The sequence below is a fragment of the Apiospora marii genome, assembly GCF_038362585.1.
Source record: "Apiospora marii strain CBS 49790 chromosome Unknown utg000009l_segment0_segment0, whole genome shotgun sequence".
Taxonomy (NCBI): Eukaryota; Fungi; Ascomycota; class Sordariomycetes; order Amphisphaeriales; family Apiosporaceae; genus Apiospora; species Apiospora marii.
Window position 1 is genome coordinate 1754726 of NW_027117381.1, and position 22120 is coordinate 1776845.

Genomic DNA, 22120 nt, shown 5'->3' on the forward strand with positions numbered 1-22120 from the left:
CCCAATCCCTATTAGACTAAATGCTTCGTGGGTATCGTCATTAATCTGTTCGCTAAATTCCATTAGTCCATATCCATGGCGTCCGGGTCGTACTCGGCCGTTTCGCCCATGGGCGTGGTGTCGAGTACTCCGTTCGCGTGAGAGGGAGGGTCATTGGCCAGATTGTTCAGGCCGTTGGGGACCCTGGGCGAAGGACTTGAAGACGCAGAGCCAGAAGCCTCAACGCCTTTCTGTTGCTGTCGGAGCCGGGCTCTGGACTCGATAATGGCTTTGCGCACACTGTCGTGTTCCTCCGGTACGGTCAAGGAAGAGGGTTCGCTGTACAACACCATCTGCATGCCAGCCAGCTCGCCGTCCTTGTTGGCGAGGATGGAAGGGGGGGATGCGACTCTGTTGGCGCAGGTGTTTCTGAATGTCGGGCAGGAAGACGAGCTTCCCGTCGTCCGACTCGCCGCTGTCGGACAACTCGGCGTCCAAGTCGTATATGTAGACCTTGTGCTTGGAGTTGTCGAGTTCCATCTCGTCGCTTTCGGGAATCTGCTTCAGTGAATTGGGCTCGGTGGGCCGGAGATGGGGGCTCTCCACGGGCACGTAGAGCTTCTCGCGGCCATTTCGTTCTACGAGAGGGGCAACCACGTCAGCTACAGGACCACTTGTATTACCATAGACAGCAGAAGAGATAAAGGCAAGGGTTGGACTATTAAGACATACCTAAGTTGAGCAGACTGAGCCGCTTCGAAAGCCTTTCGTTGTCCTGCGACTCGGCTTTCCTTTTGCGCATTTTGCGCGGCGTGATTGGCGACATGGCCGCCGAAGGGGGATTGTCGCCGGGGGGTAACTGGTAGCTTGGATGTAGCGAACCACCAGCGAAAGCGCCAACGGGGGTGGTGCTGAAGCTTGGTCCACCGAACTGTGCCTCCATCATTTTCAATCAATTGCTTTTGCTTCTCTTGCCCGACCCGACAGTAAGCGCAAGGTGACACTTCAAAACCTCTCTCTATCGCATTCCAATCTCACCCAATCAAACCCGGTTCAAACTCAATGCTAGAAAGCAAGCAAGCGAGCAAGCGATCATCGGAGGAAGACTGAGTCACGGAGCAATTGGTGAATGTGACAGCCTGCTACACCCAGCCTCGACGCTGATATTGAATTTTTAAAGGTTGTATGATAGCGAGTGGTGGCAAGTCTTGGTTTGACAAAAGGGATCCCGAATGAAAGTCCAGCAATGCAGCATCGGCAGTGGCAGTCGAGGGCCGTCGTTGTTTATAGGCGGCGTGACTAAATCTTGTAGAACTTTCTACTGCTCGGCTCCAGCTTCTTCTACACCCACCGCACTGATTAGCCTTGGCCGGGGTCTCGACTCTGCAATTGACCAGCAGCAGCAGCAGCAGCAGCAGCAGCAGCAGCAGCAGCAGCAGCATTCCTCAGCTCCAACAATCGCAGCAGCACCTGCACCTGCACCTGCACCCGTACCTGTGCCCGTGCTATCGGCTTTACCCCGCCACCACCGCCAGAGTCATACCCTGCCTCCTCTGCGCCGAACATCGTACCCCACTACAACTTTTCCCACCTTCACACAGAGGGAGGCGAATTCTTTGTTTGCGACAACTCGACTGAGATATAAGTCTGCTCGCAGGATTCCCGTATCGCGACTTTACAGCAGCACTGCCAACCAGCACTCAGCAAACATGGAGAAGAAGCAGTGGACCGGCGTCGGGGTTCGCAAGACCTTCTTTGAGTTCTTCGAGCAGAGGGGTCACACTATCGGTACGAGTCACCACCACATCTCACGATGTTGGCGTCCCCCGCCACAACACCCGGCGATGCATATACTCAGAATTGTAGCTCTGAATCCAGTCAATCTCTGTTTACTGACAAATGGTTTTCTATGTAGTCCCCTCTTCGTCTGTCGTTCCCCACGATGACCCGACTCTGCTGTTCACGAATGCGGGCATGAACCAGTTCAAGCCCATCTTCCTGGGCTCCATTGCCAGCACCAATGACATGTCCAAGCTGAAGCGCGCGGTCGACTCGCAGAAATGCATTCGCGCCGGTGGCAAGCACAACGATCTCGACGATGTCGGCAAGGACAGCTACCACCACACGTTCTTCGAGATGTTGGGTAATTGGTCGTTCGGTGACTACTTCAAGAAGGAAGCTATCGGCTGGTCTTGGGAGCTCCTCACCAAGGTCTACGGCTTAGATCCCAACCGACTTTACGTCACATACTTCGAGGGCAACTCGGAAATGGGCCTCGAGCCCGATCTGGAGGCCAAGGAGCTGTGGAAGTCGGTCGGTGTTCCCGAGGACCATATTCTTCCCGGCAACATGAAGGACAACTTCTGGGAAATGGGTGACCAAGGCCCTTGTGGACCTTGTAGCGAGGTCCATTACGACAAGGTCGGCGGCCGGAATGCGGCGCACCTTGTCAACATGGACGACCCTCTGGTTGTTGAGGTTTGGAACAACGTCTTTATGCAATACGACCGCCAAGCGGACAAGTCGCTTCGACCCCTCCCTGCTAAGCACATTGATACTGGTATGGGTTTCGAGCGTCTAGTGTCTGCTCTTCAAGATAAGATCTCCAACTACGCCACCGACATTTTCACCCCCCTTTTCGCCAAGATCCAGGAGGTCACTGGCGCGCGAGAATATACCGACAAGTACGGCAAGGACGATGTCGACGGAATCGATACCGCTTACCGAGTCGTTGCCGATCACATCCGTCTGCTCACATTTTCCATCTCCGATGGTGCTGTACCAAACAACGACGGCCGCGGTTATGTTGTACGACGAGTCCTGCGACGTGGTTCAAGATACGCTCGGAAATACTTCAATGTTGAGATTGGTTCGTTCTTCTCGAAAATCTTGCCCGCTCTGGTTGAGCAGATGGGCGAGCAATTCCCGGAGATTGTCAAGAAGCAAAACGATGTCAAGGAGATCCTGGATGAAGAAGAAGAGGCTTTCGCCAGGACACTCGACCGTGGAGAGAAGCAATTCGAGAAGTATGCTGCTCAGGCTTTGAGCAGCGGCTCCAAGAAGCTTACTGGTGCAGATGTGTGGAGGTTGTATGACACTTTCGGTTTCCCCGAGGATTTGACCAAGCTGATGGCCGAGGAACGAGAGCTCTCCATCGACGAAGAGGAAGTTGCTGTTGCGAGAGAGAAGGCCCGCGAAGCTAGCAAGTCCGTCAAGAACTCGGTGCAAACCTTTGCCAAGTTGAACGTCCATCAGATCGCCGAGCTCAAGGACCAGCTGAAGGTTCCCACCCCTAATGACGAAGCCAAGTTCCTGAAGGGCGACATCAAAGCCAAGGTCCAATTGATCTACACTGGCGATGAGTTCAAGAAGTCCACTAAGGACTTGCCCCCTAACACTCCGTTTGGAATTTTGCTCGACAAGACCAACTTCTATGCCGAGCAAGGTGGACAAGTTGCCGACACTGGCCGGTTAGTTATCGATGATGTTGCCGAATTCAAGGTTCTTGATACCCAGCAATTCGGTGGTTACATCGTCCACAACGGATATCTGGAGTACGGTGAGCTCAACGCCGGCGATGAGATTATCGCCGAATACGACGAGCTGCGACGACAGCCGATCCGAAACAACCACACGGGAACACATATTCTTAACCACTCCCTGAGAGAGGTGCTAGGCGATGACATCAACCAAAAGGGATCCTTGGTCGACCAGGACAAGATGCGATTCGACTTTTCGCACAAGACTGGTGTCACTATCCCCGAACTTAAGAAGATTGAGGATTTGTCGAACTCTTATATTCAGCAAAACTGCAAAATCTACTCCAAGGAAGTCGATCTCGATCTTGCCAAGGCGATCAACGGTGTGCGTGCTGTATTCGGCGAGACGTATCCCAACCCGGTGCGCGTAGTGTCGGTCGGTATTGACGTCGACATGATGCTCGAGACACCAGAGAACCCCGAATGGCGCAAGGTGAGCGTCGAGTTCTGCGGTGGAACTCATGTGGATCAGACTGGAATCATCAAGGACCTGGTGATCGTGGAGGAAAGCGGTATTGCCAAGGGCATTCGCCGCATGGTTGCCTACACCGGCGACGCCGCCCACGCTGTCCAGCGCGAAGCTCTTGAGTTCGGCAAGCGCATCGACCGTATTGAGGCTATGCCTTTTGGTCCCGAGAAGGAAGCGGAAGTCAAGCAAACCACTATGGATCTCAACAACCTCGTTGTATCTGCTGTTACCAAGGAAGACTTGAAGACGAGATTCAACAAGGTGGTCAAGGCGGTTGTTGACGAGCAGAAGAAGCGCCAAAAGGCCGAGAGCAAGACGGCGCTGGATGCGGTTACCGCTCATTTCGCCAAGGACGAGAACAAGGACTCCAACTACTTCGTTGGTCAACTGCCGATCTCCGCCAACACCAAGGCCATCTCCGAGGTCATGAACCACTTCAAGTCCAAGGATAAGGCCAAGACGGTCTACCTGTTCGGTGGAAGCCCTGCTGAGGGAGTTGTTGTGCATGGTGTATATGTTGGCACTGTAGGTTTATTTGTCCCTTCGGATGCAATAGAAACTAGAACTAACCACACAATAGGATCTGTCCTCGAAGGGTGTCACCGCGGAGCAGTGGTCTGCCGCCGTTTCTGAGGTAGTCGGCGGAAAGTCCGGCGGCAAGGAGCCTACCCGCCAAGGACAGGGCACCAAGGCGGAGAAGCTCGACGAGGCGGTTGAGACTGCTCGCAAGTGGCTCGAGGAGAAGTTGAAGATCTAGACGAAGCAAAAAAAGAAGTAAAACGTTATGAGGTGGAAGTTATAAGGCGCAGGCACAGTTGGGTGTGCGATTCCAAGGAGCCAAGGCATACTACTGTACTATACATACAAGGACGTCGCCTGTCAGATTTCTGACATGGGAATATTATGACTATGAACCATCAATTTCTGTGATTCGCCACACTCTCAAACTTCTTCAATTTGTCACACTCTATTTTCTTTTAGTCGTGGCAACATTAAAGTCGGGGTTGTAGAAGGAAACTCGCTGTGTTCGCTCGTCCGCTGCAGATGTCCTATCGCTTAACATCTCGGAATGACGGTTCTATCTACTCGCTTTCCTCTGAGCTAGAATCAAGAGAGGCTGGTAGCAAGGAATCTTGCGTTGAGGGCAACTTAGAAGATAGCCATGACAACAAGCCTTTTCGTGTGCTTCATGCAAACACTCCTCACTAACTCCCCTTTTCATCTTACGTTGCCCTTGGGTTTTCCTGTCCACTTCTCTTTTCTGTTCTTCTCTGGCGTTCTCACCAACCATTCCACCAGCTCTCGCGGCGACCGGCCGAGGCCAGCATAACCTGCATCTCGCGCTTCCACGCATCCGAACCGACGGAGAACAAGGTAAGCGAGGTACCTCCCACTACCCGAGCCGAGGCAGCACCAGAGTTTAGCTGCCGCTGCTTTCGTCTCTCTTGGTACTTCTGGTCCCGCTCCCGGGCCCGCTGCTGCTGGTGCTGGATGAAGGCGTGCTGGTAGCAGATGGGGTTCCGGGCGGGCACCAGGACGGTGCGGCGGCCGCGGCACGAGGGGGAGGCCGGGCCATGGGCGCAGGGTTCGTGCTGGTAGCGGAGCTGGCATTTGCAGGAGGCGAAGGTGAGGTAGGATTGTCTGCACATTGCTTCTTCGTCGCTTCCTTTTCCCTGTAACCAAGGGTTGCTTGGTGATGATGGAGCAGGCGGCGTACTGTAATAGTAGGCCTTGGGCTTTTGCGGTTGACGGTGCGATCCTCTTGTCTCTATTTTGGCTGCCTGCGAACCAGGGGCAAAGGAAGAAGTCGCGAGTTCTTTTTCGTCTGATGCTTCATTAGCAAGCGCGAACACGCAACTAGCAGATATAGCAAAGTAGCCCATTTCGAGAGCGCGTACCTGAGATGTCGGACGAAAGCAGGCGAAATGCTCGAAGACGAGGTCTGTTTGTGAGGAAATGCCCAGAGTGGGCAAATGGGAATGAGAGGGAAAAGTCTGGTTTGGTGGACGCGTTCGAGTTGCGCAGCAACAATCTCGGCGCTATATCGCGCGCAATAGCAAACGTCAAAGAAAAAGAAGAAGAGGGGATTGGTGCTGAGGTTTCATCCGAGTAAGCAGAAGGGTGGAAGCTTGAGATGAGAGAGGTTGAAGGGCAGGTCGAGTTTAGACGAGGTAGTCGATGAAAATGTGAGACGGAAGGTTTAGTCGAGGTCAGCTTGCCTTGTCAACATTCAATGGCACAAATAATGAAGAAACAGGCACAATCGGCGGTATGAAGAAACTTCACAATCGACATGCAACAGAGTTTCACTCGAGCATCCACCGCTCACCGAGACTTGAGCTGTATGAATGCGAAGGCATTCGGCGGTCGTAATTAGGACAGTAAGGCTTCAAGGAAGTGCAAAGATCTAATAGGGGGTTCAGACCCGTCACGAAGATATGTAGCCTGGGTAACACATTCCTGATGCTTCAAAGACATCTATACTCTCCCTCGTCTGATTATCCAGCTGTTATAGCAGCCGTCCCTACGATACGGAGAATTGGCTAGACCACCCATCGTCATGACCATCATGTTTGTTCGGGTCACAGGTGCAAGTCACTCTCAGGCATGCGTCATCGTAGGTGTGCAGTGGACAAAATGTCTCGGGATTCTCTTGATGTCGTCCCCCTAAACCGTACAGCCAAACAACAAAAAGTGTACTTATACAATGCAGCCGGCCAATAATGCGGCCCTAACGCCTTCCATATTCCATCCATAGCCTCCTGGAAACCCCAGCCCAGAAACATAGGCAAACTCCGTTTAATCCGTGATGCCGTTCCAGGTATCGTCCTTGCACTGAATGCTCATTATCGTGATCTCCAGCTCTTCTTGCGACATCTGCTGGCCGCTAATCTTTTGCCCCTCAACCACATCGTACAGCTGATACAGCTGCTCGCACTTCATCTCAGAAAGACGCGATAGCTGGCTAATCTCGGCAGTCAACTGCTGTCGGTGACGCCGTCCGAATGAAGGGTCAAGCTCGTTCAGTTCTGTCTGTTTTGCCATAAGCTTCGACTTGACATGTGCAAGCTCATCTTTGATGTTCTTGATGACGACTGCCAAAGCGACGGCGGGATTCCGGGCAGGGCGCATTGTGGGCTGGTCCTCAAATGCGGTCCCTTCGACAGGCTCCGGGTTGGCCACGCGATCAGTGACAGGAACAGGTTGCTCTACGCGTATCGTCGTTTTTCGGGTCGAGCTGGATGTATGCGACTTAATCCTAGTGCACACGATGCAGTTACTGCAATCGTGGTCATGGCATAGGCCGTCAAGAACACGCCTGGCCTCTCTCGAAAGACTGGGCATAGGCACAGACCGCTTCGTGTGTTCCTTCGTGAGATCCCTCGTGGCGTCCCTAGCGGCTTCTCTCTCAGCCCTGCGCTTTCGAGCATCGAGGGTAATATCATCCATGAAGAGGGCTGATGTCATGTTCTCCTCAACGTCCATTTCAAATCGTTGACTGTCCGAGTGACGACGTGCCGGGGGGAGAACGTTTGACTCGCCAGTATGCTCAGGTAGACTGAGATCACTCAAACCAGACTTGACACTAAACCGTCCAGTCGTGTTATCCTGCTCCGAAATACGGCGAGTGTGCTGTGTATTCTTTAGAATGCCTGAAGGCAGTCTCTTAGACTGGGCTCCCTGTCCCTTAGCATTGGCAGCCTTTGTCTTCATTGAAGGACTCGCGTTTCGTTCGGGGATAAAAGCAGGCGGCAGGCTCTGGCTCATGTCTTCAGTAAAGCCAGCATCAACATCATCGAGGTACTCCTCGCTGACATCTCCCCGACGTTGCTGTCGAGACGCTGACTGGTTTTGGCGAAGGGCGTTCTGAAGACGATTCATATCCGCCTTGGCAAAAGCGTCTCCGAAATCCGAGCCGTGCGTCAAGTCGATCTGCTGTGTGTAGTCATCCTCCATCTGCATATCTTGCGTCATCGTGTTTCTAACAGACAAGTCGCTAGTGGTGGATCGGATCTTGGATGTTGTAGGCTCCACAATGCGCGTGATCTTGACAGGCTTGTTAGAAGTCTTCATGTTCTGAACCTCGCGTGCGATCCTTTGGGCCTCATTAATGGCCTCGGTTCTGCGCTGTAGTTCGCGTTGGAGCGTCGACTCTTGATCGCCACTCTCACGAAGGCGAGCTGCCAACGCAGCCTCTCTGTTGGCAATATCCTGGAGCTGTTGAGTTAAGGATGCCTGTCGTTCCTCGAACTCTAGATCTCTCTCCTCGCTATCCTGGACTACTCTCTCGAATCGTTTGCTGATGCGGTTAACCTGGTCGTGCAGGTAGTCTTGCTCCTCTTCCATCCGGCGTTTCTCCTGCTCGAACTGCAGGCGCTTGGTTGCGTAATCGGACTGGAGGCTTACAACCTGTTGCTGGAGCTGGGCATTCTCATCGGCGAGCTCTCGGTTCTTCTTTTCGAGACGATCGCGCATATCCTTGACGTCAAAGGTCATTGTGCCGGTCTGGGTGTTGGCAGAGTCTACCATTTCGTGTAACTTGGCATTGTCGTCCTGAAGGTCGCCGACACGGCGTTCAAGTAATGAGTTCTTCTGCTGGAGAGACTTGGTGTCATGGAAGAACTTGTCGTTCTGGCGCTCCAGACTCAGGTTGTCTTGCCTCAGGGTCTGTTTTTCTTCGACAATAACTTTGTACTCAGACTGAAGCACCTCATTATCGCCCTGCAGGACATCCACGAGACGCTGGAGTCTCTTGGCCTCTTGTTGGAGATCCTGGTTCTGCTGCGTCACAACAGTATTGTGAGAGCGCAGCGACTTGTTCTCCTCAAGTAACGACTTGTACTGCTCGCGAAGTAACGAGTTATCGTCGCGTAGGGACCGGTGTTCTGTCTCCATACCGTGCGCGTCGTGGGCGCGCTGGTTTCCGTGAGAACCGCCGAGGCCCTTGCGAGCAGCTTCTACTTCCGACTCGAGACGCCTTACTTTCTCTAACTGGGTAGTGGCAGACTTGAGAGCTTCGTCGCGTTCTGATATGTATGTTTCGGTATGGATTTCGTTGATGCTGATCTTGCGGTTGGCCTTGTCAAGCTTAGCCTGCAGTGTAGCAACCTTATCCTCGAGTTCTGTCATGTGTTAGTGACTGGACGGTGTGCGGGTACGCGCAGTTGCATAGAAACTTACCTGATTGACGGGAGTTCATATGTATGATTAGTGAGTTGTCTGAATCAGAACCCATTGCACTGTCTTTGCGACCCCGGAACTTGGACAATTGCAGCTGGAGCTCATACACCTCCTCTTGGTACTGTTCAGCTTGACGAGAGACCTGGTCGTCATGGGCCTGGAGAGCTTGGATCTCGTCTCGAATCTTATCAAGAGACACGAAGATCTGCTGCTCGTCTTCTGGTAGGCCAATCATCTCCACCTCGGCGTGCTGTTGAGGCGATGACTTGACCTCGCGATCGTGGACCTTTCCATTTTTGACGAACACAGGCATGCCGTTGTCGACGGATTGGATCTTCAGAGCACCTGAGATAAAGTCGTCGATATGCGTAAGGTTGGGCAGGAAGAACGAGCGCCCGGTCTGGTTCGGCGTTCCGGGGCTCATGTGCAGGTTGTTCCCGCGCGACTGGCGATTGCTGCCCAGTTGGATGCGCTCGATGCTCGGGTGTATTTGCCTGGGCGTCGCATGCTGTGCTGATGTCGATCTCGGACTCGTCTCCTTCTGAGGCGTGGTAGACTTGGCTTCCTTCGCAGCCTGTGCAGCCTTGAGAGATTCGATCAGGGATGTGACATTGGCGCGCCGAGATTTTTGCCCGTTACGACGGGAAGAATTCGACATCTGCGTGCTGTCGCCATCCGATTCGTTGTCGACCCGAGGCTGCATTTGAGCACGTGGCCGTTGCACATCTCTTCCCGCATTGAATTGCTTCTGGTTTTGTTCATGCATTTTCTGGTCGGTTGGGGAGGCGGCTGTGGAGGACGAGGGAGGAATGTTCTCTTTCGCTGATCGGCGCTGCTCCATGTTGTCGCCGGTGACGTTGTAAATGTCGGTGGTCTGCTCGCGACTGGCCGGCTTCCAGTCCTTGAAGTCAATGAAGTCTTCGTCGAGCGCAGCCGCGTTGATCTGGTACGCGTTCTGCTTCTTGTTTGCGTTCTTGGAGAGGAAGTGCATGGACTCGTCTCCCATCCGTTGCGGATCATAGGAGATATCAGAGGTAAGCGTTACGGTTCCATGCGAACCGGTAGACGAGGGTGGTGAGTTGAAGGGATTCTCTGTATTCTGATGCATCTCCCTAAGGATGCGGGATTGGTACCGGCTGGTCTTGGACTCCATCGTGGAGTCGGTGCCGAGCCGCAGTTAAGCTAGCGAATTGTCGCGTAGCTAAGGTAATGCTGCAAGTCTGCTCAATACCGGGCAATGGCACGAAGGCACGATTTGTTGTTGCTGGTGACTGTATTCAATGTTGATTTAAGGTCGCGTAATAAAAGGAAGCGGCAGGGGCGGTGGTTGCGGAGCCCGGCTGGGTGGGTGAGTGCGCGTGTTGCCAGGATTAGTTGGGACGCGAATCAACAACAACGAAAAACTGCACAAAACTACTACCACGGGGCAAGTTTCTCAAGTTCAATTCGCATTGCCAAAAGCAGTCAGAAAGCGGGAATTAGGGTGCGTAAAGAGGCTCTGTCAAAGTAGCAGGCAAAGAAAGAAGCCACAAGCTCGCTGCTGGGCGCGTATCAAAACGATTGATATCAAAAGATGGAGGAAGGGAAGATGGGGAATCAATTGAGCAGAGGGCCGCGATATTATTTTGGAAAGTAAACAAATTGCCCTTTCCAGTTTGGGGACGAGCCTAACCAAACAGCCTAACCAAACCAGCCAGTCAGCCAGGCCTGTGCTGGTGGGGGGTATTTTTGACTGCTTGATTTTTCGTTCCGAGAAAGCCCAAAGTCCCACAGAATGCGCTTGACCAATAACACAAAACCCACCACTCACTGTAAGTGTGTAGTTCAGTGCAGATCTACTACTAATTTACGTGCTGCGGTGCACGTCAGTACGTTCTGGCGACTGGCAACCGTGAATCGACTTTTCTTGTGGTCTTTTCCCACGTTGGAATACAAGCAGGAGCTCATTGCAACTGAAACTCAAATTGAGACTTTTCACCAACACGAAGGAACCCCTTGACAGCGTTGGGTCGCTCAGACCAACCCTACTTACTAGGGTGCACTGTGGGAATATCCTCCGAAGCGCAGCGCGCAGAGCAGATCGAGTCTATTAAATCCTAAAAACCTATGTGTAGTATTTCCACGTCTCAGAGACTGGCCTTGCCCCGGGACTCGAACGGCAGCGTCAGCGCCACGAGTCCCGCCGCGATGAAGAGAGCACCGCTGACATAGACGGGCACCGCCGTCTTCAGGTTGCCAAACATGGCGACGATCGGGGCCATAATGCCGAAGACACGGTTCGCCGTGGCCGTGAGCGCATTGCCCGTGCCCCGGTCCTTGGTCGGGAACAGTTCGGGCGTGAAGCCGTACAGCACCGCGTACATGATGTTACTGCTGAAGTTGAACGCACAGTTCCACCCGAGCAGACTCGACGACGTCGTCGCCGTCGTCGAGCCGTAGAGGAACGCGCCCGTGACCATGGTGCTCAGGCCGAGCGTCCCCTTGCGCCCCAGCCGCGGCAGCTCCACGAGCACGCCGCCGAGGAGGGCGCCGGGCACGCCGACGACTGCGACGACGAGCGAGTTGCGGTACGTGATGTATGTTGACCCGTCTCCAAAATCGGCGCCGCGTGTAGCCTGTATATAAGGCAGGAAGGCGTTGTACAACGGGTATCTATTACAATCACATGAGTGAGGGTCTTATGCTTTTGGCCCAGCTTCAGGAAGACTTACCCTAAACCAAGGAAGGCCCACACGATCATCAATCCGGCGGTGTTCCATGCTAAGCGCTTGGTTCGGAATAGCGGCCGGACGTGTGATAGATCGATGGCTTTCAGTTTTCGTTTGACCGCGTCCGCTGCAGCCGCCCGGTTCACATAGCCCGGAGGCTCGCATGCCTTCAGATCCTCTGTCGTCAGATTCGAATCCTTGCCGTTTCTCCGTGCGACTTCGTGTACGATACGCACGGCATCTTCGTCGCGGCCCTTGCCCATGAGGTACTTTGGTGACTCGTAGATCGTGAACAAGGTAAATCGGATCACGAACATGAGCAGGGTCAAGCCTCCCATGGTGATGATAAAGTAGCGCCATCCCATATTATCGGAGCGCTTACACACTGTGTCCTGCTGGCAGGTCATATACCCCAGCAGCGGCCAAGCTATGAGTGTAGCGACGACCTGGGAAATAGCCCAGTCGATGGAGAGCACAGTTAACAGATACTGGTGCGACCCGGGTAGGAACTCGAGGAAGATGGCCGAGTCCACAGGTAAATTGCCACCGACGCCAAAGGACCAAAGGGCTGCGAAGACTCCGATGGCCGCGAAGTTGGGGGCAGACCCGGCTACCATGCCCCAGACCGCGGTCAAGCCTAGGGTCAAGTTGAATGCCCATTTTCGGCCAAACACATCGCAGCCGAAGCCCCAGAAAATGGCACCTGCGAGCAGGCCGATGTTCTGGGCAAGTGATAAAAGAGGCGGCCGGGCCACCTGGAACTCGTTGGCAATCGGAGTCAAGATGAGCGACGTCACAATCGGCCAGAGGTTATCCGAGGCCCAGCCGAAACCCACGACAATGAAAAGCTGCCATTGATACCACCCCATCCCAATTTGCTGGATCTGGAGGAGTGTTAGCCCACTGCTCTGTGGCCCCTGCTATAGTTGCAGTAGCCATTCAATTGACTTACAGCCCTGTTTAGCACCATGGCTTTGGCTTCGTAGACCGAGTCCACTTGACCTTTTAACACATTGCCGGCATCCTCCGAACTACTATCAACCATGCCATGCTGTCCAGCAGGTCCCTCTGGGTCCGACTCCGGACTCTTCCTGCTGCCTGCCGCGTCCATGGTAGAAAAGGGTTGTTTTTGGTATAGAATTGAAAGCCCTTGAAAATACCATATGGACTTCAGTATGGGTAAAGTCAACTGCTCTGTGAAGTCTCTGCGCGCTCTTATCTCCCCCTGGGGATTAAATAAGAGCAGCCTGTTTCTAGTTGCCTGCTTTCGCAATGTGAGATGGCGGATGGCGTGCTTAAGGGTAAGCAACCGTTGGTTGGCTACCCCAGGCGGCACCAAAAGCAAGATCGGATGGTCACTCCCCACACCATCTTTCGTCAGGGAAGGGAATTGATCATCCAATCAAACCCAGCGGTCTCTTTTGGTCGCACACTGCTGTGATCAATTACGTGCCCAGAAATTGAATGGCTGGGGTCTGTTGATCTGGACTGATGATCGAAGGCCCTCCGAATAAAAGGAAACAAAGCCAAGAGTCAGAGTATGCACCACTGACTCTCGTACTTGGATGAGCCTCGGACGAGCTCTCCGTCCCGTGTGAGAGTGCACTACAAGACATCCGGCTCGGAAGGCCATTGGCAACTAACCTAGTGTGCTTAAGTGAGCTGCATTTCAGCATGCCACCTGAGCATACTTTGGCTACATGTACATAAGGTTTTATGTATCCACGACCCACAACACTGGAAGTAGGAATCTGATAGGTATTTTGAGCAATTTGAGATCGTTGTGGACCAGCTCAAGCAGTCACTTATTTGGCCTGAACAGTGTTCGAGGAATGAAACCCATCTGATTGCAGGTAACGGCGCCTATTGCATCATTTTGGCGGCATGTGGTTTGGCGTGAACTCTCCTAAAAACCTCCCCAACCGTCCTGCATTATGTGATGTTACCAGTGTTGGAACGATGATGTTTGATTTTCTGTTCACCACTTGCGTTTCGTAAAAGGTAAAGTTGCTATGTTCAAAAGCATTATCTACTGTCTGGTGTAAGATACCATGTATACCTGATCTATACTCTGCAAGTCTATATGCGAAACCACCTCCACAACATTTACAATCAAACACGCCTGGGCCAGAGAGTGTAGCCAACACGGCAAGTATATAGCCCAGATAAGTATCGCTTCCATGCGCTTTGCGCCCCCCTATTCCCAATCAGCAATATTGTTTGAACCTAGCTTCATCCATCCCATCAACAGACTCTCCCCAAAGCAAGAGAACGAGTCATTCATAAACAGCCAGCTAGCAGTCGTTACACCGAAGGAGCTGGCAAGGAGTCCCTGCTCGCCTCCGCCGCGCGCTCCTTGTCGGCCTCCGCCTCCTCTAGCGGCATCCACTTTTCCGAGTCCCCAAGCCGGTCGGCCGTCAGGCCCGCACGGCCCTGATTCCTCATGCCCGCCGCCTTTTGGCGCTGGTACGAGACACCTCGCAGGCGGTGATGCTCGGCCGGTGTCAGGTGCAGCTAGAAACAGTAAGTAGGTGAAAAAGTGAGTGCGCGGGCATTGACCATTATGAAAAACAGGACTTACGTAGATTTCGATGCCGACGGCGTGGAGCAGGAAGGCCAGTCACAGCGCCATACCCGCCGTCATGTCCAGCGCGGCCGCGATCTGGACCACGTCGGTGCCGTTGAAATCGGCCGTCACGATGGTCCACTGGTTCGGGCTCGTCCCGTTGAAGTAGGACGCGCAGGCGGGGTAGAGCGCCTGGGTCAGCTCGTCGCTGCCCATGGTGAAGGCGACCTTGGCGCAGGGCATGGTCGTGTAGTAGTCGCCGAGGGGTGCCGTGACGTTGACCGCGATGATCAGGATGATTCTCATGGTGATGATGGCGCCAGCCTGTTGTACGCATTTGGTCAGTACACCGGCGTCTTTCATGTACTACTGGAGGGGTTTCTCTTACATAGAACCATGCGCGCAGCATCCACTTGCGGTGCTCCTCGATCTGAAGACGCTTGATGTTGATCACGGCCAGCAGCAAGGAGCCCAAGAACGCGATGGCCATGACGCCCGTAATGGTCTGGGCCTCGATGCCGCCGCCGAAGGCGCGCCTGGCGACCATGAGGGCGCCCACGATACCGATGAGCGAGAGGAGGATGGCGAGCCAGCCGCCGATGCGGTGCAGGATCAGGGCCTTGTAGCGGATGATCGGGGTGAACTGGAGGCAGGCCAGCAGGCCCGCGAAGAGGATCCCCACGAGGTGGAGCATGATGCCGACCTTGTACCTGTCGAAGTTGAGGTAGTAGTAGCACTCGCCGGGCAGGGCCCCGAGCGCGCCGCTGGGGTTGGGATTGCAGAAGACGCCGTGGAGGCTGAGGTACGGTAGCCGGGCCAGGAGGAAACCCAAAAGGGCGCCGCCGAAGATGAACCACAGGATGAAGTTGTAGCCCTTGGAGAAGCCCACGGGGTTGTAGACCTTGCGGGCGGCGGCGACGAAGCCGTTCGCTGGCGGTCGTGATGGTCCACCCATTTTGCCTTCAAGTCTCTGTATCGCGGGAGAGAGATGGAGCAAAGACGTTAAAGTATGTATGAAAGTAGCAAGTAGTACCGAGTTCGAAGTATGTTGGACGGTGTTTGTATCGTTTGCATAAGTTGCTTCTTTCTCTCCAGACATGCCTGGGCGGTCGAGATCTTATATCCATAACGGCATCCCACTTCCGCACATAGCTACAGATCATGGTCCGTTGTCTCGTTCTCGCATCCAGGAGCCACTTCCGCCTACCGCCATAGTCAAGGTTTCCGGCGCAACCAAGCGGCCGTGTATAGAAAGCGAATGCTACTCTTTCTCTCCGAATTTCTGTTTGTAGCTGGGCGCAGGGTAAATGACGTTACGGCGCCACCGTAGGCTAGAAAGTCGAGCCTCAAAACCAGATCAATTCACATGCATAACGATGAAGCCACCTATTACACAGAGCCGCTTGTCGCGTAGCGCATCCTTCCGAAAACTGACTTGGCGCGGCTCCTATGCAATATGGGTTATCGAGATGCGTAACCTATAAGTCGGGCAGTTATCAGGCCGGATGCGAGAAGACCATACGAAAGTGGCTCTCGCATTCGGAACGACGTGGGTGGATACAGTATATGTATGCACACCTGTAGCGTCATGGATCTTGAACGGCGCTCAGGAAAGCGCCCGAGCCATGCCTATTATAGCGTATCTCGTGGGGAGATCGATCCACCTTCAACCCACCCACCACCCATTATAGGTCACGTCCATAGCGCCATCTTGAATTCCCCAGGGGGCTGGGGCAGCTGGCAGCTGTGCCATTTTCGACGACGACAGCGAAAATAAGCAAAGTAGACGTCGCAAACATGAGTGTTAATATCTTTCTGCCTTGCCAAGCCGAGTCTTGGTCACTACGTGTTCCAGAGCCACCTATCTGGCCTCGTCTCAGCGCCAACTTCTCATTTACAGTCACATGGTATAATTTGTCGTCAAACGGATGGTAAACTTGAGGGTTGATTCGGTGCCCAGTTTGCGCCAAAGACAGCGTAGAACATGTTCATGGAGCTTAACCAGCCCTATGGCTGGAGAGGCTGATAGGCGTTGACCAGAAACGACCCTTGAAACAGAAGCTCAATACTACGTAGGAGTGTAGGGGATTTTCATGGCTGTTCTAACCCATACCATCGGAAGCTTTGGTCCATCAAAGCGGAAATATAAAGATAGACCTGCGTCCACGGTCAATGGCACGGCAGCACGAGTCTAATGATCCTACGTCTCCTGAACGATAGCCAATGCACGCAATCTCACGTCATTTCCTAGAACTCAGGCTGAATATAGTATGCATCGGTAAAGCTTGTATGGACATTCACCACCCCAAAACCTACCTCTTCTCACTAGCCCTCGAGCCTGGAACAATAGGGCTTCATCGTCCAGCATCGACTAGCCAGTATGTGCCATATGCTGAAGATCCCCTGTCCTTATTAGACCAGGCATTGTTTGGCAGCATGCGAGCTCTTCAGGGTAACACCCTGAGTCTGCGCTTGCCAAAGTCCCAGAAAGAACCCCAAGCACCCAGCGTGGCCGTAAGGCCTGTGCAGACTATCATGGGCCCATATCGGGTCGCATAACCCGAAAGGCTTGCCGCAGACCAGTGGCTCATACTAAGCAACGCTCCTGAAATGGGACCACTTAGCACGAAGCCAACGCCACGCCCACCCATGAGCATCCCGAAAATGAGACCAGTGTCCAGACTGGTATCCCGCCGCTTCATCTCTTGGAGGATCCCTGACCAAGTCGAACTAAAGCCCCCGGCAAAGAATCCATACACAAGGCAGAATGTAACCAAGACTGCAAACTTCTGGCTGATGCCCCAGAGTAAGAAGACCGCCAAGGCACTGCCTAAAGAGGAGACTAGTATCACGGTAGTGACTGGAAGGCGATCCCCCAGCGGACCAAAGACAAGCGACCCGGGAACTGACGCTACTTGGAACAAAGCAAGGAGGATTGGGCCCGTGATGTCTGGAAGACCGAGAGACTGGGCGTAGGAGGCAATGTACGTCTGGGGCATGAGATAACCCAATGACTGCAACGTGATCCCTATCTGCAGCATCCAGAAATAGCTGGACTTGGAGAATGCAAAGGACAACGGCCGCTGGACAGTCCTGGCATTCGTCCTCATCGGGATGCGCGGTCTCAGCAACATCAGGAGTGGGATGGTGAGTATGGCCGAGACGACGGCCCAGATCAACAGGGTCGTGCGCATGCCGTATCGTTGGAGGAATGCGTTCATCATGAACGGCATCACCACGCCCACAACCGATTTGCCAGCCCACATCACCCCGTAGGCCATCCCCTTGCGCTCGATGAACCACTCGTCGAGGTAGAGTGAGGTCGGGCTGAACAGGAGGCCACACCCGATCGCATAGAGCACGCCCTGCGTTGCGATGAGCTGACCGACGGTTGTCGCATATGCGGATGCTACCAAGCTCGACGTCGTCACGGCCAGACCCAGTGGACCGCACCACCTACGCAGCCGGGGGTATTTGATGAGGGCGGTAAAGGCCAGCGGCATCATCAAGTACATGATTCCGGTTTGCGAGGTCCCAATCGAGGCGATCGCGGAGGGCGAGCCTATCACCGTCTGGGTAGAGGTGTAGTATTCCTGGAAGATGCCATAGGCTTGCGAATATCCTACGCCAAGTGAGTGAGCGATAGATTTTGATAAGTGAACCTAGAGCTATGGTGGTGTTTACCCCACACAGGTGCCTGCACCAAGACACATCCGACGAGGACCAGGAATGCTGGTCTTCCGCGGTCAGTTGGCGGCAACTGGGGGGCTTCGGTTTCCTCTTCGACCGGCTCGGCCGGGCGAGGAGACGAAGATGAATCGATCAGGCTGGGCTGATGAATCGAGCCAGGACGCTCGAGCTCCTGGAGTCCTATCGTCTGCAGTGTTGGCATTGTGCTAGCTAGTCAGTGGAACGGTATCAAATCTTTGTAAAAATCTGTTGAGGCCAGCCGGCTCAGCTCCTGCGGCGGACAGAGCCTGGTATTCCAGAAGTTGGGATGAACAGGCCAGCGGCTTCTGCCATCGTGATGAAATTGAAGAGGAGTGTGGCATGCGTCGGATAATGCAGTAGTAGGTCCTGAATGACTCCGACATCGCGATTCGCTGTTCCGAGCGGTTTGGAGATTAGCGCCTATATTCCCTACTTCGGCTTGTCCATGATCACCTTCCAGTGTAGTGCTATGCTGCATCTGGCATCAATGACACCATTGACACATACTTGTCTGCGAAATCACTTCCATTACTTGGAGAGATGAACTTCGGCAGCCATGTCACAAATCACACCGGATTGGCGAATTTCCAGGAGGTGCATTTTGCGAATAGTGACTGTCGCAGGTGTGAGTATATGTAAAGGATGTAGACGACGTAACCTAACAGAGCCGAGTCATTGGAGAGAGCCTGAAGCCGCGGTGGGCCTTCCCTGAACCCCGCCACCACCCCCCGGTCCAGTTTCATAATCCGCATTACGTCGGAGGCAACGAGTCGGTCGGAGTCAAGCGACGTGATGTAGATAGCAGCATCCGACCCCCACTATGGCATAATCAGATCAATCCATTCGCCATCCTCCTTATACCTACATCTTACTTAATCAACCCAGCCCAGCCCACCTCACCTCCCCCTTGCCTTTCAGAGACAATCTCCAATTTGATGGATGCCACCGCCATCTCCTTCAACCTTTCCCTCACCATCTAGACCAACAGCAGCATCGGTTGCCAGCGACGACGGCCCGTCATGGAGAAAATGGCGAGCTCGGAGCGTACACCATTGATCGCTACGGTGACAATAGGCTCGCCCTCGCGGCGGTACCCCCACCACACTCTGCGCCGATTCTGCACCATCGTCCTCGGCGCCTCGCTTATCGGCCTATTCACCACCTTCCTCTTCCCCGTCGTCTTTGCGCCCCACGATGAAGCTCCTCCCCACCCTTCGCCTCACCCACCAGGCCACGGCCATCACGTGAATGGCTTCACATTCGACAAGCTCAAGCAAATCCTGCTGGAGACGCCCAGCGGCAAGAAGGCGTCGGAATGGAGCAAGTACTACACCGCCGGCCCTCACCTGGCTGGTCGCAATTTATCGCAGGCAAGTCCATACGCAGAGACATGATACGCCGCCTCTGCTAACGAAACCCCAGGCCGAATGGACCCGTGACCGGTGGAATGAATGGGGCGTCAAATCCGATGTTGTGGCTTACGACACCTACATCAACTATCCTCTTGGTCATCGACTGGCTATGTTGGAGAAGTCCAAGACCAAGTCAGACAGCTGGAACGTCACATTCGAAGCCACTTTGGAGGAGGAAGTGCTCGACGAAGACCCCACATCTTCACTTTCCAATCGCATCCCCACCTTCCATGGGTATTCTGCGTCGGGCAATGTCACAGCCCCCTTCGTCTACGTCAACTACGGAACCTTCCAAGATTTCGAGGACTTGGTCAAGGCGAACATCAGCCTGAAAGGTCACATTGCTCTAGCTCGCTATGGAGGTATCTTCCGTGGACTGAAGGTCAAGCGCGCTCAGGAGCTCGGCATGGTAGGATGCGTCATCTTCACGGATCCTGGTGATGACGGCGAAGTCACGGATGAGAATGGTTACGAGACCTACCCCAACGGCCCCGCACGGCACCCCAGTAGCGTCCAGCGCGGGAGTGTTCAGTTCCTCAGCGTGGCTCCCGGCGACCCCACAACGCCCGGGTATCCTTCAAAGCCCGGCGTGCCTCGACAGCCGGTTGATGGTGCAATCCCCAGCATCCCATCTCTGCCTATCTCATATGCAGAGGCTGTGCCCATTCTGAAGGCCCTTAATGGACATGGACCCAAGGCCACTGAATTCAACCAGTACTGGACCAAGAATGCTGGACTCGAATATAAAGGCGTCCAGTACAACATCGGACCCTCTCCTGATAGTGTAGTCCTCAACCTGGTGAACGACCAAGACTACACCATCACTCCTCAATGGGACGTTATTGGTATCATCAATGGAACCATACCCGACGAGGTCATTGTGGTAGGTAACCACCGGGATGCATGGATCGCAGGTGGTGCAGGAGACCCCAACAGTGGTTCCGCGGTCCTCAATGAGGCGATCCGAAGCTTCGGCAAGGCTCTCGATAAGGGCTGGAAGCCTCTGCGAACGATTGTCTTCGCCAGCTGGGACGGTGAAGAGTACGGCTTGATTGGAAGCACCGAGTGGGTCGAGGAATACCTGCCGTGGCTCTCGGCTACCAACGTCGCCTACGTCAACTTGGACGTCGGTGTCCGTGGCCCATACTTCTCGGCTTCTGCTGCTCCCATGCTGAGCAAGCTCATCTACGATGTTACCTCGATGGTGCAGTCGCCCAACCAGACGGTTAAGGGGCAGACGGTGCGCGATACCTGGGACGGTCATATCAGTACGATGGGCAGTGGAAGTGACTTTACTGCCTTCCAGGATTACGCCGGCATCCCATCCCTCGACTTCGGGTTCGGTGGCTACGGCAAGGACTCGCCTATCTACCAGTACCACAGCAACTATGACAGCTACCACTGGATGAGCGAGTTTGGCGACCCCAAATTCGAGTACCACAAGACCATGGCACAGATTCTGGGTTTGACGGTGGGCAAGCTGGCCGACACGCCTGTTGTGTCACTCAATGCGACCGATTACGCGGCGGCCCTCAAGAGCTACGTGGAGAAGATCGATTCGAAGCTCTCGGCCATCGACGCCAAGAGCGAGCCCTCTACTGACGAGGAGATTGTCGAGTTCCGAGCTCGCTCTATCGGGTCCGAGCCCAAGGGTGACGTCCAGGATTTCAAATTGTCGCTGACTCGGCTGTACGAGTCATTGGCAGACTTGACTAGCGCGGCCACCAAGCTGGACAAGGAAGCTGTGAAACTGACCGAGAAGGCCGGAGAGCATTTGCCGTGGTGGAGATTGATCAAGAAGCTGAAACTCCTACATGCGATCCGGGCTACCAACATCAAATACAAGAAGATCGAGAGGGCATTCCTCTTCCAGGGTGGTCTCGATGGCCGCCCCTGGTTCAAGCATGTTGTGTTCGCCCCCGGGATCTGGACAGGCTATTCGGGAGGTAAGTTCCCCGGCCATACCCCATGGACATAAACCGACTCAACTAACATATTACTAGCTGTATTCCCTGGCCTGACGGAGAGTATTGATAACAGGGACTTTATCAATGCGCTGAGATGGGTTGACATTATTGATAACTGCATCCAGGCCGCCACGAAGACGATCGAATAGTTGGGCGATACCGCCAACAAAATTGCAACAATTCATTTGAAATCTGGGCCATTATACATGATAGATATACATACCTATACAGCGATACCTATGCAGCATCTGACTATGCGTCGATTTGCATATAGATTGGCTTCGTCTCTTGCGGTTGGGCTAGAAGATCATGCTGCCAGAATGCCTAGTCGATTTCACGGGAAACATCCAGAGTACCAATTGAAATAATTACTTGAACATCAGAGATATGTATATGAGTCTGTCTGCGTTGATATTTCTTTATATTTGATGACGCGGCACATTCTCCTACCGCGAGCTCTTTTCGGTGGTTTCGGTGGTCCATTCGGCGGTCGGTGGATCCCGGAGCACCGACAAGCACCGAACAGGGGGGTATCAGGCACTTATATTCTCGTATACATACCAGCTCAGCCCTTTCTTCACCTGTTGG

General features: G+C 53.9%; 9 protein-coding genes across 9 annotated transcripts; 2 read left to right on the plus strand and 7 right to left on the minus strand.

The window, feature by feature from the left end:
• Positions 1 to 62: 62 nt before the first annotated feature.
• Positions 63 to 925, minus strand: PG985_012097 (uncharacterized protein; the record flags this gene model as incomplete). Its single annotated transcript, XM_066831864.1, has 3 exons — positions 63 to 390; positions 449 to 641; positions 712 to 925. 3 exons carry the CDS (start codon positions 923 to 925, stop codon positions 63 to 65), a joined length of 735 nt encoding a protein of 244 aa, XP_066679914.1.
• A 413-nt stretch (positions 926 to 1338) lies between these two features.
• On the minus strand, positions 1339 to 1545 carry PG985_012098 (uncharacterized protein; the record flags this gene model as incomplete). Its single annotated transcript, XM_066831865.1, has 1 exon — positions 1339 to 1545. One exon carries the CDS (start codon positions 1543 to 1545, stop codon positions 1339 to 1341), a length of 207 nt encoding a protein of 68 aa, XP_066679915.1.
• A 143-nt stretch (positions 1546 to 1688) lies between these two features.
• PG985_012099 (tRNA synthetase class II) lies at positions 1689 to 4744 on the plus strand (the record flags this gene model as incomplete). Its single annotated transcript, XM_066831866.1, has 3 exons — positions 1689 to 1767; positions 1895 to 4512; positions 4568 to 4744. The coding sequence occupies 3 exons, from the start codon at positions 1689 to 1691 to the stop codon at positions 4742 to 4744; spliced, it is 2874 nt and encodes a 957-aa protein (XP_066679916.1).
• A 523-nt stretch (positions 4745 to 5267) lies between these two features.
• On the minus strand, positions 5268 to 5636 carry PG985_012100 (uncharacterized protein; the record flags this gene model as incomplete). Its single annotated transcript, XM_066831867.1, has 1 exon — positions 5268 to 5636. One exon carries the CDS (start codon positions 5634 to 5636, stop codon positions 5268 to 5270), a length of 369 nt encoding a protein of 122 aa, XP_066679917.1.
• A 1150-nt stretch (positions 5637 to 6786) lies between these two features.
• On the minus strand, positions 6787 to 10321 carry PG985_012101 (uncharacterized protein; the record flags this gene model as incomplete). The annotated part of the gene is made up of 2 exons (XM_066831868.1): positions 6787 to 9110; positions 9169 to 10321. 2 exons carry the CDS (start codon positions 10319 to 10321, stop codon positions 6787 to 6789), a joined length of 3477 nt encoding a protein of 1158 aa, XP_066679918.1.
• Positions 10322 to 11294: 973 nt separating this feature from the next.
• Positions 11295 to 12987, minus strand: PG985_012102 (uncharacterized protein; the record flags this gene model as incomplete). The annotated part of the gene is made up of 3 exons (XM_066831869.1): positions 11295 to 11820; positions 11880 to 12760; positions 12829 to 12987. The coding sequence occupies 3 exons, from the start codon at positions 12985 to 12987 to the stop codon at positions 11295 to 11297; spliced, it is 1566 nt and encodes a 521-aa protein (XP_066679919.1).
• Positions 12988 to 14180: 1193 nt separating this feature from the next.
• On the minus strand, positions 14181 to 15397 carry PG985_012103 (uncharacterized protein; the record flags this gene model as incomplete). Its single annotated transcript, XM_066831870.1, has 3 exons — positions 14181 to 14390; positions 14515 to 14766; positions 14831 to 15397. 3 exons carry the CDS (start codon positions 15395 to 15397, stop codon positions 14181 to 14183), a joined length of 1029 nt encoding a protein of 342 aa, XP_066679920.1.
• Positions 15398 to 16889: 1492 nt separating this feature from the next.
• Positions 16890 to 18334, minus strand: PG985_012104 (uncharacterized protein; the record flags this gene model as incomplete). Its single annotated transcript, XM_066831871.1, has 2 exons — positions 16890 to 18064; positions 18127 to 18334. 2 exons carry the CDS (start codon positions 18332 to 18334, stop codon positions 16890 to 16892), a joined length of 1383 nt encoding a protein of 460 aa, XP_066679921.1.
• Positions 18335 to 19172: 838 nt separating this feature from the next.
• PG985_012105 (uncharacterized protein) lies at positions 19173 to 21681 on the plus strand (the record flags this gene model as incomplete). Its single annotated transcript, XM_066831872.1, has 3 exons — positions 19173 to 19477; positions 19524 to 21511; positions 21569 to 21681. The coding sequence occupies 3 exons, from the start codon at positions 19173 to 19175 to the stop codon at positions 21679 to 21681; spliced, it is 2406 nt and encodes an 801-aa protein (XP_066679922.1).
• Between the last annotated feature and the right edge of the window lie 439 nt (positions 21682 to 22120).